At 37.2% G+C, this 25,549-nt stretch overlaps 1 protein-coding gene across 2 annotated transcripts in view; it reads right to left on the bottom strand.

Annotated features, from left to right (window-relative positions):
• CNTN4 (contactin 4) overlaps positions 1 to 25,549 on the bottom strand; it is a 3,809,844-nt gene that overhangs the window by 40,477 nt on the left and 3,743,818 nt on the right. For both annotated transcript variants that reach the window (XM_044078010.1, XM_044078011.1), the window contains exons 21-22: positions 24,697 to 24,886; positions 3,916 to 4,028 (exon numbers count right to left, since the gene is read on the bottom strand). In XM_044078010.1, the coding sequence (XP_043933945.1) occupies positions 3,916 to 4,028; positions 24,697 to 24,886 (303 nt within the window). The remainder of the gene's footprint in view (positions 1 to 3,915; positions 4,029 to 24,696; positions 24,887 to 25,549) is intronic.

Genomic DNA, 25,549 nt, shown 5'->3' with positions numbered 1-25,549 from the left:
TTTACAAGATGCAGGAGGGATACAACTTTAAGTAACTGAATAAGCACCCTGAAAAAGTTATAATATATACTGATATATATATATATATATATATATATATATATATATATATATATATAGATCTAGGACTATTGAATGAAAGTTCAATAGTCCGAATCCACATTCACCGAACACATCTTAAAGAAAGCGCTTCCACCAAAAAAATGTTTCATTAAAGTGTGTTTAAAAAAAAAAAAAAAAAACAAAAACATTAATTTTACGTTTTTGCAGGGGGGCAAGCCTCCCTGCACCACCCACACCCCCCCTACTTAAATATTCTCACTCCGAGGTCGCACTATAGTGGGGAAATGGGAATTATCCCTTATCCCCCCTGTAGTGCGATCTCCGGAACAGGCATACTTACGCAAAAGTGCTTTTCAGTGAAAAGCACTTTCGCGCAAGTATGCCCGGCCAAATCTGTTTCAGTTATGTTGCCGTTCGGTGATCCGTACGGATCCCATATATATAGATATAGATATCTATCTATCTATATATATATATATATATATATATATATATATATATATATATATATATATATATATATTCCATTCCTAAAAAGGAGAATTCAGAGGGCGGAACAAAGAGAAAGAGGACACTGAAGGCACAGAATATTCAAAGCTTTTTTTTCAACTTATTCCTTTATTTGCTCTTTCATTAACAAACACCTTAAAATCAAATGTGGAATTCAACCAAGCAAACAGCCTGAATTGGTGTGTAAATTACCAAAATTACATAACCAAACTACCAGGTAGCTCGAAACTCAAACCAAGATACTTTAATACAAATACAGTTAAAAGCCACGATTAAGCACTATCATCACTGCACACAATGCAGACATCATCAGAATCATTGAATAACTATGATTATAATTGTTATCACTGACTTCTTATTAACTTTGGATTGCATTTCTTCATTTATCTCTTAAGCTAGAAAAGTTAGTAGGATTACGTTGCTGCTACTTGTTTGTATATAAAAAACAGAATGTTAAGAACATTGTATATTAACATTTTGTGTGACAGAAGGATGCTAAAGAATTTGAAGAGTAAAGCATCCAAAACACTGGTAAAGAAACTTGGGCAGTGAAGGCAGAACAATTGTGGATACTAGAGGTGATGGAGATAAAGTGTCTGAGACAGATATTAGGATGTGCAATATGGAGTAGGGGAAGAAATGAGGACATCTGATTAGAAGCGAAAGAAGTTCTAAAGGAATGTAAAAAATTGACGGTCTGATGAAAAAGGTTTGGTAGAGATAGGAGGAAGGCAAGATGAAACAAAAGCATCCAGCAAAGAGATGGCTGCATTGCATGACAGAAGAACAGCAACAGGTTGACAGCAACCTCTCTTTTTACCACCACATTGTCACTGTGGTCAGAAAGTCCTTTTATGTGACACATCTCATTACTAAGGGTTTTGCATCCAGGAAGAAAGAGGTCATTGTCTCCATCTACTCTTCCCTCATTAGGCAAGTCATTGAGTACAATGCCCCATTTGATATGTACCTCACTAAACATCTGCAACAACTGGAGAGGCTGCAAAAGTACCTCACAAAGAGGATCCTAGGCCTTAAACATTTGTCCTATATGGACAGACTCAAAAAACTCCAACAATTCTCTGTCTCATATCGCCTACTTAGAGGCGATCTCTGCTTGACTTACAAAGCCATATCTGACACAGCTCTGTTAGAAATGCTACATCTGAAGAAATCCCAATCCCTCCACACCACACGCTCCAGAGACCTCAACCTCATTACCACAATCAACAGAACATGCTGGAGGGGATAGGTTTATAACCCAGAGACTGCCCATGCTATGGAACAGACTTCCCATACATGTCAAGCAGAGCACCTCACTGCCCCTCTTCAAGAGGAATCTTGAGTGGATGGGAAATAGAAAATTCACACCAGGGATCACTCCAGTGGCTTTACTTGACAGAGGCACTGGGAACTAAGGTTGGGTGGCACAATGCCAGGCTAATCTTATGAGCTAGGTTTGTAAAGGCTCCAAGGCCATTAGCCTAGTACACACCTATGAACCTATCAAACTATGAACTGTGAGAGTCAGGCATGATTGCCAAAGAAGTTAGGAGGGTTGCACTGAATCAGGAGAAATGGCAACTGACCTCCATGTAGAAGATGGGAAAAGGATGACAGCATATTCAGTCCATGGGGGCAGGTTGTATGCCAATATTCACAATGAAGCCTAAATATATTCTGGCCTTTCTGAACATACCAGAAAAACTCCAGCCAGTAATTATATGTTCTGTTTATTGCTTATAAATTGTTTGAACATTTGAAGTGTGATTTTTTTTGATAATGTGCTAATTGTTTATATAGGTAATTATGTATATATCATTGCAATGGCAAGTTACTGAAACAACAATAAGCTTTGAATCTTTGAAACCTGAAGTTTAATTTTGTGTTAATACACTTGACATGTATTAAATCTACTGCCTTTCTCTTTCTGATTGTCTTGATTTAGCCTTTTAGTCTGGATTGTTAGAGAAAATAGTCCCTGGTCCAGCTTAACTTTATAGTTTATGCACACACACGCACACACACACATATATATATATATATATATATATATATATATATATATATATATATATATGTATATGTGTGTATATATATATATATATATATATATATATATATATATATATATATACATGTATATATATATATATATATATATATATATATATATATATATAGCACTGTTATTGCAGTCTTGAAACAGTAATAACTAGTTTCCTTTTGTTACTTGGTGCCAGAATCTTGCCTCAACATCTCTCTGTGATATGTGTAACCAAAAACTAATTTTCAGTAGCAGTGATTTTAATTCTCTGAAGTTAAGAGGTATATGTTTAATCTAACATTGTTTATGCATTTTGTTTTATTTTGTTTACTTTTTTATGTTGTAAAACTATTAATTTTACATTGCTTATCTTTTCACTAACTGCATACCTTTAATTTTAAACTAAAAAAGCTTAATACTAATTTAGGGGACAATATGTCCCTTCTTTAGGATTTCACAAAACCCCCCACAAGGAAACAAATCACACAAAGCTATTATTATTTATTTTTGATATGAAATAAATGTTTGATCTCTCAAATTCATAAGCATCCTGGTTTCCATGCTTTTTGCTTTTCTCTGGCTGTCATAATATATTTCCAAGAGTTAACTAATTTGATAGTAAATAGTTATATTCCCTTGATTAGCCAACTCTATGTTAAATATGTTATCACAATAAATGCATCTGCATAGATTCAATTAACTGAAAAAATATAAAAATGAACATTAAGAGAACTTATACACAAATGTGTACTGATAAACATCTGTATGTATGCATACATGCATAATGGTGACCTAAAATTGTTTTACTGTAACAAAATGTCATTAATAATGTAGATAAAAGCTTGGCTTACTTGCATTAATAAAAATGAAATGTTGTACAAACAACAGTGATAGGGAAGTTGTACCCTCCACCCATATACTGATAGAATTCATTTGTACAAGTTTTTCTTGACCAAGATAACATATCATTTCACTTACTGTACTGCTTATATTCTTGAATAAAACTGGTTTGAAATAGGTGGGATAATAGTACATCAAGTGAGCCACATTAACACTTTGACTTACATCAAGGAAACAAACAACTTTAACTTTGTCATTAGCATGCTTTGCCAGTTAACAAATGAATAAAACAAAGCATCCATCTATATTATTGTCTGTTTATCTATCTATCTATCTATCTATCTGACAGGTATATACTCACATTACCATTTGTTCATAGTCTGTAGCAAAACTGAACATATATAATTATAGTGCATGCAGATTATAATTCATAATAAGTAAAATAAGTCACCCACTTTGTATCCTGTCACCTCAGATTCATTCTCCAGGGATTTTACATGCTCCCATTTCAGCAAAATTTTGGAATCAGTCGAATTCCACACAATCTTTTCTGGTGGTAGACTTGGTGCTGAAAATATGTGAACATAATATTAACTATCTTTCATGGGCTGAAATTAAGACACTGCACAACTGATTACATATTTCAGCAAAAGTGTCTATGGAACTATGCAGGATAAGTATTCAGTGACTGTAAATATTTGTTTAAGCACAACACAATGACAAGATTTGTAACTGAGAGCTATACAAAAGACTAAAATGTCTAACTCTAATTATACATTTCAATGTTGTGAAAGCATTAACAGAGCAAGGTGACACATTAAAGTCAGATAGGCATGCTCCGCATAACTGCAGCTAAGAACCATACCCGCTGGCTCAACAAATAGTACTTGTACTTGATCTGATAGCATTACTATTTCCAGATCCTGGTTCCAAAAAGGCTTACTCCAAATGATTTTGCTTTTTCACAGAAAAGAAGTAACTGCCCCATGGTAAGAATTCTGGTGTTTGCCTTAATAGCATTCCATTTTGGAACTTTACTTAAAAGAATCTCATCCACCTTAAACCAGACAAGGTATAAATTCCACTGAAAGAAAACGCAGCTAGTATTCAAAATGAGAATGTATCATAGACACCTGTGCACTTACACTGGTAGTCCTCTGCTAAAGTATAATTCACTGAAAGTATCAATACTTCTCACTACTAAAGCTTAAACCTTCAAGGCAATGCATTTAGCCTCATAAGACAAACTCTGTCTGAGAAACCTGACAGGCCATTTCATATATTTTCCTTACAAAATGTGTAGAACATAGTAGTTCATTTTTCAGAAATGAACTGTCTATGTCAGAGAGAGAGGAAAGCTAGTGAATGGACTAATCAAGTGTTTTTTAAGTTGTTATATAATGTTTTATGCAGTAAGGGGAGTAGAAAAGAGATAGATTTTGTTAGTGATTATATGTTAAAAATGACTCATACATATTTTCATACATATACACCAAATTTAGCTTTAGGTTTACCTCACAAGTCTTTACACAATTCAAAATTTTAAGTTTACCTTGTGTTACTTTAGCTTAATCACTGAGTGAAATAAGCCTATGTAGTCCATTACATTGGAGTGCCTTATCCTTCTTCCTCTGCCAATCCCTATCTTCTTTCTTTCCCTTTCTCTATCTGATCCATGTACCCTGACATCTTGGATGGCTCTGATGCATCGACTTTCCATGACTTATTGTGGTAGTCCTTTTCAAAAGCCCACAACCCTGTCTGTGAAAAACTACTTTTGGAGACCCAGGCAGTAGCTGGTACCTTCAAACTGCTGCCTGTGTTCCTCCATCCCTTTCTGCCATTCCTGTTCAAATGGATCCTTACATTTCCCTGCTATGAGTTTGTGTGCTAATATCTTGCCACATGTATCCTTGTTTTCAAGTGAGAAGAGGTCTAACTTCCCCTTGAGGCCATGGATCTTTCTGGTAACTTTCCCCTGAATTTCTTTCAGCACCCTGATGCCCTTCTCCTTATATGGCCTCCCGAACTCCATGTAATACTGAAGCTGTTTTCTTCCCAAGGCCTTGTAGAACAGAAATGCTTGCTGTTGGTTTTTGGAATCATATAATTTGTATCACAATGTTCATTTGTGTCAAAATGTATTAGAACATCCTGATATATAATTTTGTAGAAAAAGATTCAGACATTTTTGTTTAAAAACTCTGAAGCAAAGCCAAAAGCTTTGTTGGCAAAATAGGCTATAAAAAAAGGTGCTATGAAATATATTACAACCATTGATCAAAAATAAGCAGCAATATTATATTAAGAGACTTATGAATTATGTAGCTCCTCAAATGTTATTAAATATTGACACCCACTTCATTACATCTTCAGAAACACGTAACATAACAGATGATGCACGGTGCAGTTGCTGTTTAAAAACATAGACATCAATTTCTCTTGCAAGCTCAATGTAATTTGGTTATGTCCAGACAGGCAGACAGGATAGATAAGTAAAAGCTATTTATATACTTATCATTCTTAGACATTCTGAGTGCTTTACAGAATGAAAACAATAAATAATCCTCTCAGCATAAACAGCAAATTACTACATGCTCAGTTTATGTCGGCTAAAGAATTATTACTGCATTTCTAAGCATAATGCGTGTATATCTAGACAGTAAAGTAGACATTGCCAAACAAAAATGTTTTAATATTACTTTAAATCCTTTAAAATATATGAATATATTACTTGGGCATATCAGTAACTGTTCACTGTTTGCAAGGAAGTAGCCTACTTTTGGAGATGCCTCGGACAGGGGCAGTGGGTACCCCAGTGTCATTTTATATTTGACTTATTATGATATGATACATTAACAACTTCAAAGGGGAGTAAGGGAGCTGGGAGACTGATGGACTAAATGCTTCAAGCTGGGTGTATCACATTGGCAAATATGATAAAAATAATTGCAGGTAAAATCAGCAGGTTTTGGAAAGTGCTTTAAGTCAGTAAAGGTTTATTTATTTAAGAAAAAAATGCTTAAGCCACAATGCATGCAGCAGTTTGTGAATACTTTGTTTGTCCTCTTAAATTACCCCATTATGTAAGTATAGTAGTCCAGGCATGGAGGAAAAAAATCAAATGACTTTCTCAAGACTGCAGTGCAATCAAGAATCACAGTACAACTTCATCTGGTAAGTTCCTAAGGGATGTAACATACAGTTCTCAAACTTTATACATAAATTTAGGGTAGCATGTGTGAATGAAATTATCTCTGTCTCTGCTGAAGTACTGCTCATCTACCAGAACTGCATTTAAAGAAAATGCTTTGCACTATAACAAAAAAAAAAAAATGGCAATGCAGGTCCAGGGAGGCAGATCTTCTATCACAGCCACACTCAGTCCACTCCCTTCCCTAGTAGTGATACAGAGGTACTCCATCCAATGAAAACATTTGTTGCACAACAATATTTACAGCAAGAGGGCAGAACCATTACATTGCCCTCTGCTATGACTGTGGACCAGAGATCCTTCAGAGTGCACTGAAGGCACATGATCTTAGCCTTTTGCAACACTGGCAGTAGCACAATTCAGTACTGGGAATCATATTTCTGAAGGACCACATACATGCCATACTGGACATGATTCTTGTATGGGACTGCACACAATGTATATAAATAGCAGGTCCCATTTCATTCATCTGGACTAACGTTTCATGTTAAAGAACATCCTGGCTTTACGATTATGAACAGAACATTTTTCTCTGTTACAACTGATCTTTTTTGCTTTATGTCTCTTAATAGTTTACATTTATTTCTTACTAACTACCACTCAAAATCAGTGTACAGTAGACTTCTTAATTTCATATTTCTCACGATAATTAAATGTAATTTCCAACTAAAATACATTTCAGACACTGAGATACAACTACAGTTTGACCCTGGAACATATTTATAATTAATTAGAAAGACTTGAACTGTACCTTGAACTTTTAATTTTTCTAATAAAAGCTAGACCCATTGACTTAATCACTACTGTTTGTTGGCCATCATAAAACGCTGAGTTAAAGGGTTACTGTGCATGACAAGCCTGATTAAAAAAAAAAAAAAAAACAGACTGAGGTTTTAATTAAATAAAGAGTAAGTTAGACTGAGCTTATGAAAATGTAGCAATCTGGAGTTAGAGGAAAATCCAAATAAATCAAATGCAAAATTGAATTCACATCTCCCCAAAGTTCAAGTCAGTTTAACAGGCAATTGTTCATAATGGGCCCAAATTGTATTTACCTTCTTGGCATAAATAATCCAGATAAAAAATATTATGATTTCAACTTTAATCATTCATGGATGACAAATAAATTATGATAATGTTTGTTTATAAACCTTTTTGGAGATGTTTTTAAACTTATATAATTCTGTCATTAATACTTTCTAGGTATTTGACAATCAGCCCTTTTTAGACCTGATAATTTCACTTCTGGCTTTTGTAAAACCTTTATATATAAGCTACCAAATAATTTATTTACATTATTTACCACTATCCAGAAGAGAGGCATTTCAGATGCTATTGTCAACCAGCCTACAGCTATTTAATTATATAAGGCAGATATGGATCCCTCAAACCCAAGTAACCAGCATTGCTTAATGAAGACTCGAAGATTTAAGTCATACATATGAATTACATTTTCTCAACGCAATCTTAGACATAACACTAATAATATTTGTAAAACTTGAGCATTAATTCAGTGACATTTAGGAGAACATTAGTTCTTAATTTCTCTTCTTTTTAGTTTTGCAAAATCTGAAATGATAGTTTTCCATGACTTTTCTATTTTGTAAACTCCTCATGCCACCCATTACCTATATATCTATCTGTCTATATATATATATATATATATATATATATATATATATATATGTGTGTACCTCTCTCTCTGTCGCTCGTTTATATATATATATGCATACACACACACACACACACACACACACACATATATATATATATATATATATATATATATATATATATATACATATATATATATGGTTCCAATTCTAACCATAGAAATTTCAAAACATCGAGGTTCTGATCATCGAGACCAGAACATCGAATTTTGAAACATCGAAGGTTACAAGTGTAACCAAAAAACAATTGTATGCACGGGGGCTTTGCCTATATATATATATATATATATATATATATATATATATATATATAGAGAGAGAGAGAGAGAAAGCATTTGCTGAATTCATTAAACCTTGGTTAATCCTTAGTAGTAGTGAATCCTCTTCTCCATTGGAAAAAAGCAAACAGAAGTTTTCTCTAAAAATTTTTATTAGTTCATAGGTTCATAGGTAGGTACTAGGCTATGGGCCCAAGGGCCTACGTAAGCCTAGCCAGCAAGGTTCCCTGGCTTACGCTACCCAAGAAAGTTATTTTCCTGTGCCATGGATGAGTACTTATATACAGATCTTCCAAAGACAGGACACGTTAAAGTATGTTTACCTTTAATTATGTTTGGGTATTGGGAGTGGTTAGCTGTAGGATGTTGCAGCTCCCATGTGATTGGCTGAAATAGGACACTATTTGGAGAGATTCTGTTGGTGAGATTCCTCTAGCCTTAGCTATGAAATGTTTAGCTTCCCTGTACAGGTTGGTGGTGAAATTGCTCAAGTGTCAGTAGCCCACAGGATAACATCAAACACTTTTTCCCAAAGAAAATAATTGTTGGTGCAGTTTCTAATTGTCTGCCAGCAACAATTCAGTTTTAGTGAGATTTTTCCCTTTTTCAAGTTTGTGTGACCGTGGAGTTAGCATATAAAAGATCGGTGGGTGTGGGGAGTTTGTCACCGATATTGTGGGTTGCAGGGGGACTTGTGCTCAAGCAAAACTACAAAAAAAAAAATGCACTTTTTGCCCTTTTGTTTTTAGGGCATTTTTTTAATTATTTTGGAATGTCAGCTTTCAGGAAGTCAGTGTTGCGTAGTAGAAATTAACCTTTGGCTGTCCAGGCCACTGTCCTTTTCCATTACCAAACAATTTACATTAACAAAACCAAAATTTAAATATTTCTTTTTCAGAGAAAAAACAATATTGGAGATGAAAAATTGTGTGTGACGTTCACTATCATACTATAGTTTATTATTTTGTGTTAGTGTTTATGTTTCATTACACCAATCTAATGTAGTTTATTCAAATTATTTTCTAAAAACTCTTTCAGATAAGCATCTTCAGACTTATCAGAAATCAATAGCCCAGCCCAATTTTACAGGGATCATATCTTATAATTTAGCCTTTGTGAAAACTAATACAAAACTATGGACAGAATCCTCGTTTAAATATGGCTGGTAGCAAATAATTGTTCATGCCTGCTTGTATGGAGTTGTGTATACAGTTAATTACTGTCAATGAATTTCACTAGAAAATCTTTCCAGTTATGGAAGCCATCTCCAAACAAAGCACAGGGAGGAGACAGAATTAGCAACAATGACCTGAGAACACTTTGGCAAGAACTTACAGTACCGTTATATCTATTATTCACTAGGTAATATAAATATGGGGAGATTCCTCAAGATTGGAGACATGCACTTATTAAGCCTGTCATTAAGGGAAATGGGAGTAGGACAAACCCAGAGTCATACAGACCCTTAAGTCTACTTTCATGTTGTGGAAAAATAATGGAGAAGGTAATACTGGATAAGTTATTGTCAGAACTGGATAGGTTGAGACTTGAAACCATATATCAGCATGCATATGTTGAAAACAGATCTATTACCACCTGTAACATGATGTTCTATAACAATATAATAACAGCTATGAATGAAAAATTGTGCTGTGATGTAATTTATATAAGCATTTGACAGGGTCATAAACAAAACACTGATCAATAAATTAGTGAAACTAGGTACTGATGTACTCTTGATAAGATGAATAGTTGCATAGCTTACAAATAGGACATGGCAAGTATACAGCAACTGGACAGGTGAAATCCTTGGTTATAGTCAGGGTGTCCTACAGGGCTCTGTCCTATGCCATTACTTATTTAGATTGTATCTTTCACACCTAACTTTTTATCTGAGGTGTTCTATAGTCTATTTGCAGACAAACTGAAATTGGGTAAACTGATTACATGTGTTACAGATAAGACATGGCTGCAAAATAACTTGACTAAATTGACCATTTGGGCACAGGAGAATAATATGCTGATAAATACATAAAAAAACTAAGCATATGAGATTTGGGAAACATAAACTGAAAGGTGAATATTTAATACAGCACACAGTGATTGAAACTGTAGACTCATTTAAGGTCCGAGATATATGGGTAGATACAGCTATGAATTTTTCTAATCATGTCAACCAATTGGTTAATGATAGTTATAGAACTATAGGTTATATAAAAATATTTATAAAATCTAGGAAATCAAACACGATGAAGTCATTGTTTGTTAGTTACATTAGACCCACACTTGAGTATGGAATAATAATATGGAAACCCTATAAGAAAACAAGCATGAATAAACTGGAAAGAATACAAAGGAAATATACTGAGGGTATCCCTGGATGTGAAAATTTAAGTTATTATGAAAGACTACAATATCTGAACTTGTACAGTGTCTCTTACAGATATCTAAGAGGAGAGCTTATTCAGGTATATAGGGCATTTAGAGACAGCTACCTCTGGGTATGTTTGGGGTTATCAAAAAGTACTAGAGAATCGTCAGACAACCTATGTAGAAGATTCTATAGGAATGAGAAGTGTACTAATTGGTTCTCTAACAGAGTAGCCGATGCATGGAACAGACTACCAAATTACATTAAAGCAAGTACTAGTTTAGATATTTTTAAGAACAGCCTGGACACTTATTATAAGATTAAGTGTTCTGGTATATTGGCAAGCTAGAAGGGCATTAATGCCCGTGCTTGAAATATTTGTCTGTATGTATTTATGTATCTCTTGTTGTTGAAACATCCTTCAGATTTACCATCTAAATTTGTGTTTTCAATGTAGTACCTATTTTTATGTGGTTGAATATCCATAAGTTTTTTTTCAGTCTGTGCTAAATGACTGTTAATATCTCAGTTGTACAATCTATTGTACGGACATTCACATGCTGTGCTTATAACACATATGTTGTTTGTACAATCATAACTGAAACACAATGAGTTAACACATACAATGTTTGAAGAATCATTTCTGAAACATGGTGAGTTATCAGTAAAGTTTACAAAGTCAGCTGGTGATCTTGACAGAAGTGTTATCAACAAGACAGGTCTCACTGGAGATCAACCTTTGGTACAGTCCAACAGCTTAGATGCTAAGCTGTTTGTCCTACCAAACGTTTCACTGGTAACTCATTCTGTTTCACCATCAATGATTTCCTTTGGCATACCATAATTACAAGTTCAGCACCGGTAAGTTGATGTTGACTCAAAAATCTCAGACAATTTACATTCAATGAAATATAAAGAAGCCTTTTTTGTATAATAAGGCTACTTAAGAACACCAGACAATATCTCCCTGGTTAAACAATGAATAAAATAGAAGTAAAAAAACAAAAAAATATATGTTCTAAATTAAATCTCAAATACATGATTCCCATTTCTGAAAATCTTTATCTAGATTCATCTATATTCTTCTAAATTATATATTTTTATGTCTACCAACTCTACAACCGTAGCAACTCTACTTATATATTATTAGCTCCAATGTCACCATATCACAAACCTAGATGATTTAAGTGACCCAAACCATTTCAAAGAAATGACTTCATTTTCTTACAGTGTTACAGTAGCATCTTAATTCATTACTTCCTATTTATTCACATCACAAAACTCTTTCCTCTCATGATAAGAAAAAAATAAATTGCACACCACCATATTCAAATGTACAGAACATTTCATCATCTCAAGTATATTTTTCACACAGTATTTCACTTCCTGGTAGTATTCAAATAATACCTTCAAGCATCACTTCCCCAGCTCACACACACACACACACACACACATCTTCTGCATATTCCTTAGATTCAAGAAATGTCATTTGGTAAAATCACACCTTTTACAGGCTGTGATTCACTCTCCAACTAATAAGTCATTTTATTTTGACAAAACTGTGAACCTTTGTTTTGTCCTGCCTGGAGTTTAGACTGTTAATTATAAGCAATGCACTTTTTTCTTTATAACAAAAATAAAAGTGTAAAGTGATATTTACTTCATTTAACAAGAGGAAAACAAATCATACATAGAAATGCAATTTAATTATACAGACAATGATATTCAGAATATGAATACGTGTGGAAGCCAATTATTAGCAGAAAATTGTATGATCTCTAACTCATTTCTCTTTTCCAGCTGTAAAGTATCTATGTCTAGTGGACTAACTAGTAAGTTAGCTTCACAGTATGACCACCACTGCCTTCCTGCCACTTACTAATAAACCACAACTGCTTTCTGATGGCATCCCGAGGCATGTCATTACATTTTCATCATTAGTTTGCTGTGAGAAATTACTTAGATACAGACAGCTAAGGAATGATACAAAAAAATCTGCTACTACTGACAAAAAAAAAAAAAAAAAAAAAACTATTACTACCACCTACAACAGAAACACCAGTACAAACTCCAAATGTTTTGGGCAGGCATAAATAAACTTCTCCACCCAGGACAATCCACCACCCCTACCTCCTCAACTACTAATCAAAAACCTTCAGGAGAGGTTGTCAATTCCTTTAACAGCTTTTTCACTGAAACTATCCAAAATCTAGCTAGTCAATTATCCCCCAGTTGCCCAAACCCTATTACTACTACACCCAGTTCCCAACCCATGTTTACCTTTCATCCAGTCTCCACATCATTTATCCGAACACTAACTAAGGGACTAAAACCTACTACCTTATCTGCAGATCTCCTCCCAGCTGAGTATTTACAAAAAGCAGCCGATGCCATAGCTTACCCGATCTCTATCCTGATCAGTTGAACTATATCTGAATCCTTCATTCTCTCCATCTGGAAGATATCCCATGTAATCCCACTCCATAAAGGGGGCAAAACCACGGAACTCTCTAATTACAGCCCCATAGCTGTTCTATTACCATTAGCCAAAATTATGGAGAAATGCATCCATAAACAGTTACTGAACTATCTTATCATGAACAATCTTCTAACAAACTCTCAACATGGTTTTAGACCACACCATCGTACCACCACTGCCCTCCTTTCCTTCTCTAACATCATAAATCAAAACCAAAACAATAATAAACTCTCCTCAGCTCTCTTTCTAGATCTTTCCAAGGCCTTTGACATGGTAAACCATCACCTACTTATACAAACACTAGAATCCATTTCCCTAGACACCCAGGGTATCAAATGGTTCCAATCTTATCTGAGTGGTAAACAACAGGCAGTTCTTTGGAAGGACTACCTATCCACCCTTCTTCCTATAACCCTCAGAGTCCCCTAAGGCTCCATTTTAGGACCACTCCTATTTTCTATATTTATTAATGACCTGCACAAAATAATCCCTAATGCAACCTGTATTCAATATGCAAATGACTCGACTCTTATATGATCCGCCACCTCCCCAACAGAGCTGCAAACTTTATCCCAAAATGCTTTTAATACAGTTGAAGATTGGCTCCTTAATCTAAGTCTCTTATTAAATCCAAACAAAACCAAACTACTGCTGTTCTCCCCAACTCGTAAGTCCACCATACCAGCCTTTACCATAAAATCTAACAACGGTACCAATATTTCTCCAGATCCCTCTACCAAGCTACTAGATGTAATAGTTGATAATAACCTTCAGTCTGATTTGCATATTAACCATACAATTAAAGCAATCAATAAAAAACTTGGCTCTCTATACAAGATTAAACCCTTCCTAACTCCCCTAGCTAGGACTGTTATTGCCCATAACACCTACTCTCCACCCTCCTCTATGCCTCCCCCCCTTATTCACAAACTTGAGTAAAACTGACCTGAACAAACTTTTAAGCTGCTATAATCACATTGCTAGATTTGCCACCGATACAACCTACAGAACACACCACTGTCTTAACCTTAATCTTCTAGGGTGGCTTGAGTTACCTAACCTACTTCAGGTCAACCAACTAGTAGTTGCCCATATGATTCTCTATCAATCTGAAAAAACGCCTGTACTTAATAACCTCATCCCCCCCTACCGTAACCTCAAGACACTTAGATCAGCCAACAAAACCTTAGTTCACACTTTCACAGCTAATAACTTGGCTGGGGAATCCCTGTTTACCAACTCTGTTGGCAAATCATGGAATTCACTTCCTGCTGACCTAACTTCAGAACTCTTGCTGTCTCAATTCAAGAAAAGTCTTATACAATACCTTAGAACATGATGGCTATGTCCTTGCTCTACACCTGACTAACTTCTTCCCCTTAACTGCGTGCCTAATGAGAACTTCTTGCCACAATGAGACTGTATCTTAATTATAAGGTATGATTTTAACAGCTCTGTAGTAAATTTATGTGACTGAATGCTCTTTTTAACCCTTTAATGTATGTAAAACTGCATTGGAAACTGTATAACATGATGTACATGTATATATAAATAGTTTTTGTATGTATGTATGAATCTATGTATGGAGCTTTTCTCCCCTGGGCCTCTGCTGAAAAAGGACATGAATCTAGTCGGACTATCCCGTTCAACAAATGTAAAATAAATAAAAATAAATAAATAAATAAATATTTCCATTCAAAAATACAGCACTTCATTTAATGACAACAGGTGATGTGGAGTTATGACTGTATATGTAAGTATAAACAAAGTGAGCAATCTTACTTATTTACTAAGAGCACTTGCACATTTTTCAGACTTAGCCAAGGGGCACTGTCTAGTTAAGAGACTTGCTCAGAGTTAAACAGGAGGGAAACAGAGGCACGGGGAATTAAACTTTCAACTATTGAAGGCATTTTGTTAACAATTCATAATCTTAACCGTAATACCCAAATAACTTTCATCTCTTTAGAAGTAGAGATACATTCACTGCTGCAGTATTCTTAAAATATGGGATTCCCTGCTGTGGAAGCATGACATCCGGCCAGTCTACTTTAAAGGTACACTGAACATCACTCAAATGCTCCTTGCGTAGCATAGGATATAAAGGTGATGTTCGGGCCTACCATAGTCAGAACTTCTTTGCTGCCAGTCTGATTGTATCTTTTCAGTGTGGGTCTGTTTGCCTGCATCTATTTTCTGCCAGTTGAATGCATTTTCATTCTCCGGTGACTACATATGCCTGCTTGCTGACTTCTTTGCAGTTGCAGATAAGTGGCCCACTGGGGATTTTGTTTTTATTGTCTTGTTTTGTGCTCCTTGGGGTTAATGTCATCCAGGAAGGGTAAATGCCAGTGTGGGAGACAGATTCCCCAAAAGGACTGCCATGATAAGTGTTTTTGTCTAGGAGCTTCTCATGACGATACATCTTATTCAAGTTTTCAGACGTTCATCCCAAAAACCCTTCTCAGTAGACTTTCTTTCCTTTCCTTCTGTCTTGATAACCAGCATCTGAAGCTTCTCACTAAAGATACAATGGAAGTAATCCCCTGCCCCAAGGATCAGTGATTAGGGAAGAAGAAGGTGAAAAAGGTATGACCAGAATCTTCCACTGTCCAGCCTCTGCCAGATGTTTCTTCTCAGGTCATTACAATCTAGAGGCTCGCCCGACTGTGTTGTTGGATTTTTCTGCCATGACCGTGTTGGAGGCTGATAATGATCCAGCTGGCAGCACATCCAAAGAGGCTTTGCAGGCATTCATCTTGGAGTATCAGAGGAATCCACGGTTGATTTTTTCCAAGGGGCCTAGGGGAGTTTCTCCATTTTTAGTTGGGGAAGAAGTTCCTATTATGCTTTGTGAGTGTCATCAGGGGTCTGAGCCTTCTCAGATTTTTTGGAGGGGGCATTCCCTGAAAAAAGAAACAAAAACTTAAAGATGTTTCTTCAGCTCCTAGAGATCCACAAATTGACTGGCAGGCCTTTACTCACAGGCTATTTACTGCTTTAATGTCCTTAAAGCCTTTTCAAGGAGTTTCAGTCCCTGCTCCTCCTTGGTCCTCTACTCTTCTTAAAAGGCCTAGAGAACAGGATTCTTATGAGGATGAGTTGGATTCCGATGATGAGTCCCTGACTTATTCTACTCAAATTCCTTCAACTTTGGACTATGTGCCATTGGAGGAGGAATCTATTAGTCCTGATATTTCTTTTGAGGAAATTTCCTTTGGGAACACAATTTCTAGGATGATGGATTTTTTTTAAGCGGGGTTGTGCTGAGGTCTCTGATATCCATAAGAGGTACTATCGGTTGCTGCAGTTGGAATCTCCTAAGCATGTGACTGTTCCTCCTGTTTTGGCTGCTTTGCTGGATGCTTTTTCCAGTGCCTCTCATGCACCTGGTTATTTGCTACCTGCTCCAAAGAAACCTGACAGGTTTTATATGATGCCCGAGGATTGTTATTTTTTTATATAAATGTCCTGCTGGTGACCCCTCTGTAGTGTCTGTAGCCTCTGAGTGGTCATCGCAATTTCTTCCTTCACTCAAGTTATTGCCTTCCAACAAGGACAACAGAGCTATGGAAAGGCTGGGTAAGAAGGTTTACACTTCTGATATCCTAACTTTTAGGGTATTGATTATCAGGCCCACATGTCTAGGTATGTGTCAGCTCTTCTTTCTTAGGCCCATCAACTTATTTCTGCTTTTACAGACTCTGAGGGTAAACTTTCTGTAATTTCCTTGCTAGGGCCTTCCCCTCAAGTTATTCATCATTCTATTAAATGTAGTTATGATGCGGCAGATGCCTCTTCTAGGGCTGCTGTTTTTGGTTCAGTGATGAGGAGGTATTCTTGGCTTAGGCTTCAACCTCTACCTGATGCTATTAAGGCTAAATTTATGGATGCCCCTCTGAATTTTAAGCTGTTTTCCCTTCAGATTCTGCTTCTTCTCTTACATCCTGAGGCCTATGTGGTGTCGTTGGATCGAAAGAATGCTTATCTCCATATTTGGAGCCATCCTCTTTTCAGGATGTTTTTGCATTTCTCTGTTGCTTCCTGGCATTTTCAGTTCTCTCCTTTGCCCTTTGGCCTTTTGACTTCCCCAAGTGTGTTCACCAAATGCCTTGCTCCTGTGGCTGCTTTTTTGCAGGCTTCAAGTGATCCAAATATTTCCTTACTTGGATGACCTGTTGATTCAACTGTCCTCTCTAGAGACCCTTTTGCAAACTCTTTATTTTTCTCTTTCCCTTCTTCAGAGTCTGGGGTTCACTATACATTTCAAAAGGTCTTCTCTGAATCCTTCTCAGGATTATGTTTTTCTGGGTTGCACGATTTAGTCAGTGCCAATGCTGGATTCCTGGTCCCCTCCAAAGGCCTTAACTCCCATTTCTTTCTTTCACACTCTTCTTCCTCTTGCTTCCATTACAACCAGAGAGTTTCTGTGTTTCATGGAATCCACAATTCTGATGCTCTGTCTGGCCAAACTTCACATGAGAAAGTTTCAGTGGTTTCTGAAGTCAGTGTCACTTCAACATAAACATCCTCTAGACTTTGCAGTTCTTCTTCTTCCTTGTCTCAGACAGGAACTTCACTGGTGGATTCAGCAGTTGTCTCTAAATCCAGGGATCCCTTTTCACCCCCCCCTTCCCTCCCAGGAATTGTTCACAGATGCTTCCGACATGGGATGAAGGATGACGTTTGGCTCCCTAAAAGTTCAGGGGGTATGGTCACATCGTTAGAAGATGCAGCACATCAATGTCAAAGAAATGAGAGTTCTTCTGTTGGCTCTTCAGGCCTTTCATCCTGTTTTCTCACCAGGGCCTCAAAAGGTGTTCATGGACAATACCACAGTGATGTGGTATATCAACAAACAGGGAGAAATGAGATCTTATCTTCTCTGCCAGTTGGCACTTATGGTATGGGATCTTGCTGTCAAGTATCAAGTGACTCTTCAGGCAGTTTATATCCCTTCCAGTCAGAACATCATGGCAAACACTCTGAGTACGTCCTTAACTCAGTCCCATGAATGGATGCTTCACAAGGATGTGTTTCTGGACATTATCCATCAGTGGGGTACTCCTCAAGTGAATCTTTTTGCCTCCCCTCTAAACAGACAACTTCCTCTGTTTTGTGTCTGAGTCCCAGGTCCTCTGATGTGGAGGGTGGACACCCTCTCATTTTCTTGGAAAGGGATGTTTCTTTATGCATTCCCTCACCTTCCTCTCATTCTGAAAGTCCTGTTCAAAATTCAACAGGATGCTCCCAAAATCCTGTTGGTGACTCCCTTTTGGCCACAACAGCACTGGTTCCCTCTTCCTCTGCATTTATCCAGGGGAAATCATCACAAGTTACTTCACAGCATGGATCTACTCTCACAATACAAGGGATCTCTTATCGAGCCCCGCCTGTCCATGCTTCAACTGACACTGTGGTGATAGGATTTTGATTCCTCATAGACACCTTATTTCTGAGGATGTGCTTCAAGTCCTGCAAGAGGCCAAGAAATCTAATACTAGGAAATCCTACTTATTCAAATGGAACAGGTTTTCTATTTGGTGTCTCTCATTACCTGATCCCACTTACTGTGGATGCTCATTTGGTTCTCCCTTATTTGTGTGAGTTGTTTAATGCTAGTTTGGCCTATTCTTCTATTAAGGCCCACTTATTGGCTATCTCTGCTTGTCTGCCTTTTTATCCTCCTTTAGCTTCTAGATTTGAGGTGAAACAATTTCTTAAAGGCATCCTTAATATTAGACCTCCCAGGAAGCCTGTTCATCCTCCCTGGGATCTTATTTTTGTTTTGGAGAAGTGGACTCGGGTTCCTTTTGAACATGCTGTTTCAGCTTCCTTGCAACATTTTTCCTGGAAGATAGTTCGTTTGTTAGCTCATACTTCTACCAGATGGGTGCCTGAGTTACAGGCCCTTATGACTTGTCCTCCTTTTTTGATCTTTCATGAGGACAGACTGTCATTGTATACTAACCCTTCTTTTATGCCTAAGATGGTTAATGAGCTATCACTTAATCAGTCTATTACTCTGCCTACTTTTTCTTCTCTCTGCAAACTGACCATGAGAGGGTGCTGTACACTTTGGCTGTGCATAGGCAACTCAAAGTTTATTTGGATAAGACTAATGTTATCAGAAAATCTCATCTGTTATTTGTTTCTTTTCATCCTAGATCTTTGGGACTTGCTGTATCCAAGCAAACTATTTCTTCTTGGATTTCTAATGTTATTTCTTTTTGTTACACTTTTCATGGCAAAAGCCTTCCCTCTTCAGTCAAGGCTCATTCTACTAGAGCTGTGGCTTCTTCCGGTGCTTTTTTCAAGGGCTCAGTACTATTTTTTCTTCTTGAAACAGCTACCAGGACTTCTATGCATACCTTTATGAAACACTATAGGTTAGATGGTATCTCTAGAGCTATGGCTGGTTTTGCTAGTGCCATTCTTCATGGCTTTTTAGGGGGATCTTCTGCTCCTTCCCCCTCCGTAGCTTCCTCCTGAGCTTTGGCACTCACCCATATAATAAATGCAGCAATGAATCTAAGGAAATAGTACAGATGTATAAAATCTTACCATAATGTCCTTGCTTTCACTGCTGCAGTATTTGCTCTCTCCCTCCTTCCCCCTAGTCATCTACCTTCTTGGATGTACAGATTACCTCTTGGGTTCCTTGCACTGATGTTCCTACTGGGGCAATCAGTTCTCACGAAGGTAGACCTGAACATCACCTTTATACCCTACACTACACAAGGAGCATGCGGGTGACATTTAGCATACCTTTAAAGCAACAGGAGTCTTTATTAGACTGGCTGGATGCCAGGCTTCCGTGGCAGGGAATCCCATATGTTAAGAATACTACAGCAGTGAAGGCAGGAACATCCACCATTATGGTAAGATTTTACACAACTGTACTATTTTCTTATCAAGGTATTTTTTTTCTCTTTCAACATAAGTGAATGCTTGTTCAGACCATCCTTGAAGATAATTGTTTTGCTGCAACCTCCTATTATTCCTATAGCACCTACCTGCAAAAGATTATGCAGTTCAGAAATCTTACACTAAAGCACAATGGCTTTTCTGTGCTGGAAAATACAAGTTTAGTTTGTTCAGTTTTCTTCCAGTGGTTTGGCATAACTTCATGGCTAATGCAATGCAGGTTCTGATGAGCTTCTTGTCTTTGCTTGTCAAATTCCTATCTCATTTTTTTTCTGTCCTAGTATCTTCTTAGAACTTCTTTAGAAATATGTGCATAGTCCTGTTATCTTGCATTGCAAAGTGCCTAGTTTTCTTTCAAATGTAGGCTCTAGAATTAGGCTAAATTCTTTGGAAGTAATATTATCAACATCTAAAGAAGGAGAAACAAATTCTGTTTTAGTGGACACTGAGGTGACAGGGGCAGCTTTGGACACAGATGGATGTGGTGTTGGTAGCAGTGCTGTTTAGCCACTGCTGATGGAGCGTCAGGCCTGTATCATGGATGTTGTTGTATATAAATGTAAAATAAATGGAGAGACAGAATAAAAAGCATAAAATGGAAAGAATAGTAAGAAAGAGGGTAGGGGAGAGAAAGTTATGCATACTATGAAAAAATGCTGCTAAAACATAATCTGTCTGATTATTTTACTATAATGCATCTGTCCTGAAAGACTCAGCCCACCATAACAATGATGTGTCTATATACAATCCAGACAGGACCTGAGCACATAGCCTTCAGCACCTATAATCTGAAAAACAATGCATTTATAGCTGAGCTTCATCAGCAGTCTAAGAAAAGGTTGCAGAGAAGCATACACTAATGGTGCATGTCACACATTTGCAGAATGAAAGACACAACACACAGCTCAATACAATGGACACATCATGCTGATGTGGTACTGTATTCAGAAGGACCATTGAAGCACCCACTCAGAAAATGTAGTCTTGACATATATGGCCTCAAGATGCAAATTCTTACTGTTTTATTGTTGTATTAAAGTGTTACTGTGTTATGCTATGAGTGGTCTTGTTTGCAGCCTCAGAATAAATTAACCAAGGTTGAGAATAGAACCCAGACTCATCAGCATATCCACTTCATAAGTTCAAGGCTCAAGCTGCTCATCGTTTTGTACACTCAACCTGAACACTGCTGTTAAATAAGCATTAATGTCAGCAGCCAAAGCAGATTAATAAAGTTGGATTTCTGAAAGTCAAACTAGTGCCATGGAGACCACATACATACATTCCCATGGCACATAGCAAATGCAGTGCTGTAAGGTACAGCAAACACAAACTGCAAACAAAACTGTCATCAAAATAGTCTACTGATATGGGAATTGAACCCACTGGCAGCATAATAACAGGCAAGCAGTTCATTAATATGTTGAGCCGCAGGCACAAGTCCATGGAAGCATGCAGCCTTGACATATATACAATTAGCCATGTGGTGCTCCAGTCCAGTACTAAACATGCTAAACCTAAGCATCAGTACAGCAAGGTTTAACACCTATATCCTTTGTGCTGAGCAGTCCCTATATGGGTAGCTGTAGTTTTCCAGATATCAGGCAAAATCACAAATGGCTCAAAGTTGTACAGCAATACATATTTTCTAACATTCCTGTTTGGCTTTTAATAACAACTATTATCATGGCATCTTGAACAGCAGAACTTTATTTGATAGATCCTAAACTATGACAGTATACAACATAACTTACTTGTATGGAGACAATTTATCTTCAGTCCATTAGACTGCTGGCAAATGATAACATATCCAAAAAATAACCTACTGCTGTGAACATTTGATAATGTGGCAATCCTTGTAAAAACCCATGCCTGCCTTCACTACTGCTATGACAACTGAGATGATTATTAACATGTGAAGCTGCCCTAGCTGTAACAGGTTTACTCACCCTGGCACTCCATGAGGTGCTCAAACCTCCTCCTGTGAAGCTGCACATTCTCTGCAATCTGTTCAGGGGGGTGGAGAAAGAAATGGGAGTGCATAAGACATTTTCTTGGAGAGAGTGACACTTTGCACATGGAGGTTTAAGCCAAGGACAAGTTACAGTACACAGCTGATGGCTGCAGGCTCACCTCAGCCTCACATCACCAAGGAGCTAAGGATTTCCAAGTCTGAATTTTTTGGACAGCCATTTTTCTCCCATTTACCATCTGACACTAGAAAGGTAGTTTTAAAATATGAAGCTATACATACATACGCAAAATATGTTTGTGTTTTGAAAGCCAGCATGTTATAGCCCAGGTACAGCATCACTGCAGACATCTGAGCAATGTTACTGCTATGCTGTTTAGTGATGAACCATGACTGTAAACTCCAAAGCACCTCTCTGACTGGCAAAGGAGCAGTCAATTTAAGATTAATTTCACTGCCCTTGTGTGTTTGACCAGTTGGCATATGGTACCATCCAGTGCCACTACAACAAATGATCTTGTGCTGTTCTCAAAGATTATATGTTGCTCTTCAGATGATCACTAATGTGAGCGATAGGATGAAACAAAGATCAGATAAAATAAATATTGCTTATTACTCAAAGAAACATAACAGTATTGCATCTAAGACAGACTTGGATACTGCAGTACTGGGCTGGACTAAATGTAACGCATTCCGGCCAGGTAATACAGTTAGCTGCTGATGTTTAATTAAAGGCAAGTGCAACCTTTGAACAGTTTTATGGTTCAGTACATTGACCTTGCAGACTGGCCATATATACAGCTGTACATGGAATAGCTCAGAGGTCATGGTGTCATGACCTTAAGTTATTGAATCAGTGGTACAAGCGATAGTGAGATCACTGCAAATTGTGAGTTGGTGTTTCATCATTAATACTCCTATATGAGTATACTGAGTACCATTTCAGATTGTGAGTATTTCTAATTACCAGGATTTGTAATGCAGACAAACTGTCAGTCTGTTTTGCAAGTTTCACCTGCTATGTGCGCTTAGATGCCCTGTGTGGGGCATGGGTCAAAAAGTGATAGCAGGGCACTAAACACAACATTATTGTAGGTGTGTCTGGCAAGGGAATATAGGGTGGGGAATTGTCAACAAGTAAACATGGGTGAATCGTAATAGTTCAACAGCATTTGCACAAACACGTGATGATGTGTTCCATTAAGTAAAGGTGAATTATAGTTTAGAATAAGGTTAGGAAGTAGGATAGCAGAGGCTGACAAACACAATAATAATGCAAAACTGAACTTTATGCCTCATCTAGTCTGTCCTTAGCAGGGGCACCTACATTCAGAGACAACTATGTCACACAGGAATGGTCAATATCTAGTGGGACAAGATAGCAACAGGACTTCCAAACAGAGCATGTGTGACATTTCAGACAAGCTTCACCAAGTGACACTTATTTAAGAGTTCAGCCCAGTGACATATCCATTTATTTTGGAAACAGGAGTTGTTGTGAGCCCTGCCAGTAGAAGCTTGTGAGCTTCTTCATTTGTATGCTTCACCAGAGGAACTGTAAATGCCTTATTTTGGACTGCCTGAAGTCTGACTTAGTATTGCAGGCTTGGGGCATTGCCCGAGTACGCTTTCATTATAAATCCATCGCAAGACATTTCCGTGGTTGCTTGGAGCTATGTAGTTCTTATATTCTCCTTAGCATGTATAAAAAAAGGATATTAAATGATGTATATATTACACTACATATTTTTGTGGTATTTACTGTTTGTTCTTTTTTTTATTCCATTGGCTGCTATGCTATGCTATAAAAATTGCCCTAATTCATTATCAGAAACATCAGAAAATAGTTTTCTGATGTAAATAAAATAAAAAAAAAAAAACTAACATTATTAAAAACATCTTCTGCAGTATCCCAAGGTTTTGCATTTATTGACATTTTAGTACAACATCTATAGCTTTATACATTAGCAGCTTGGAGGGAAAATATTGCCATACTCCTCCTCAGAGATAAGCATAACCTTTATTTGCTGAATTATAATCTACACGATGTGTTTTGAAACAGAGTTAAGTCAGAAAAAAAAAAGATAAGGTTATTTTGCACTCTTGCAGAGGATAAGAGATAGAAATTGGCAAGATATGATAAACTGCTAGCCCTATGAAAAAAAAGCAGACCCATACCACAAAATAAAAGGCAAGAAATTAAAAGAAAAAGAGAAAAAAGAAATGAAACAGTAAAATATTTAACTGTACATATTATGGCTAGCTGAAATGCAGTATTAAAAATTATCTGGACTGTAACATTTAAAAAAAGAAGATACATACGTGGTTTTTTAGTTGTCATGCTGACTGTAGGGCTAGACGGTCCTGTGCCAGCTGTGTTAAATGCTCTAACAGCAACTTGATACACTGTGCTGCCTTTTAGGTTTGGGATTTTGGAGATGTTCTTATTTTTTCCATTAACTCTTATTTTCCTTGCGCTTTCTTCTTTCTCACCATATTCCCAGTATTTCACCTGCAGAGGAAAAAATGGGATTTAACTTCTTGAAATGCTATGAAAAACATAAAGTACACCAGTCTATACAAGAAATATGATTACTCAACCCCAAACTGTTTTAATAGTAATAGACAATGTAAATATAAGTTTTAGCAGGATCACAGAAATGCATGTCTGGATATATGTGTGTGTGTGTGCACATGTGTGTTTACAAAATATATGTGTATATGCACTACCTCTATCTGTTATATATTCCAGAGGCAGAGGAGGGGGGAACTATTCTGGAAGACGTCGCCCTAGAGGCGGCGGAGGACCCCGCAACACAGGAGACCGTGAATCATTTCATGGTTCCTCCTTCCAGCGTCCCTATAGGACTGCCCGACTGCCAGTCGGGGGTCGATTTTCGGAGCATCCAATTGGCCTGGGGTTCCATCACCCAGGATCAGTGGGTGCCTCGTATCATCGCCGGAGGTTATACCATTCCCTTTATCCATCCCCCTCCATCGTCAAGGAGAATCCCGGACGTACCACCCAGTCAGTGGGATCAAGCAGCTATAGAGGTCACAAAGCTGCTCGAAAAGGGAGTCATCCAGCCAGTCCCCGCAGACCAGACCGGATTAGGAACTTACTCAAGGTTATTTTTGGTGCCCAAAAGAACAGGGGACTTGAGACCCATTCTGG

This window comes from Protopterus annectens, chromosome 7.part0 (genome assembly GCF_019279795.1).
Source record: "Protopterus annectens isolate FY-2018-M chromosome 7.part0, PAN1.0, whole genome shotgun sequence".
In the NCBI taxonomy this organism is placed as follows: Eukaryota; Metazoa; Chordata; order Ceratodontiformes; family Protopteridae; genus Protopterus; species Protopterus annectens.
This window is presented reverse-complemented; position numbering and strand designations above follow the sequence as displayed.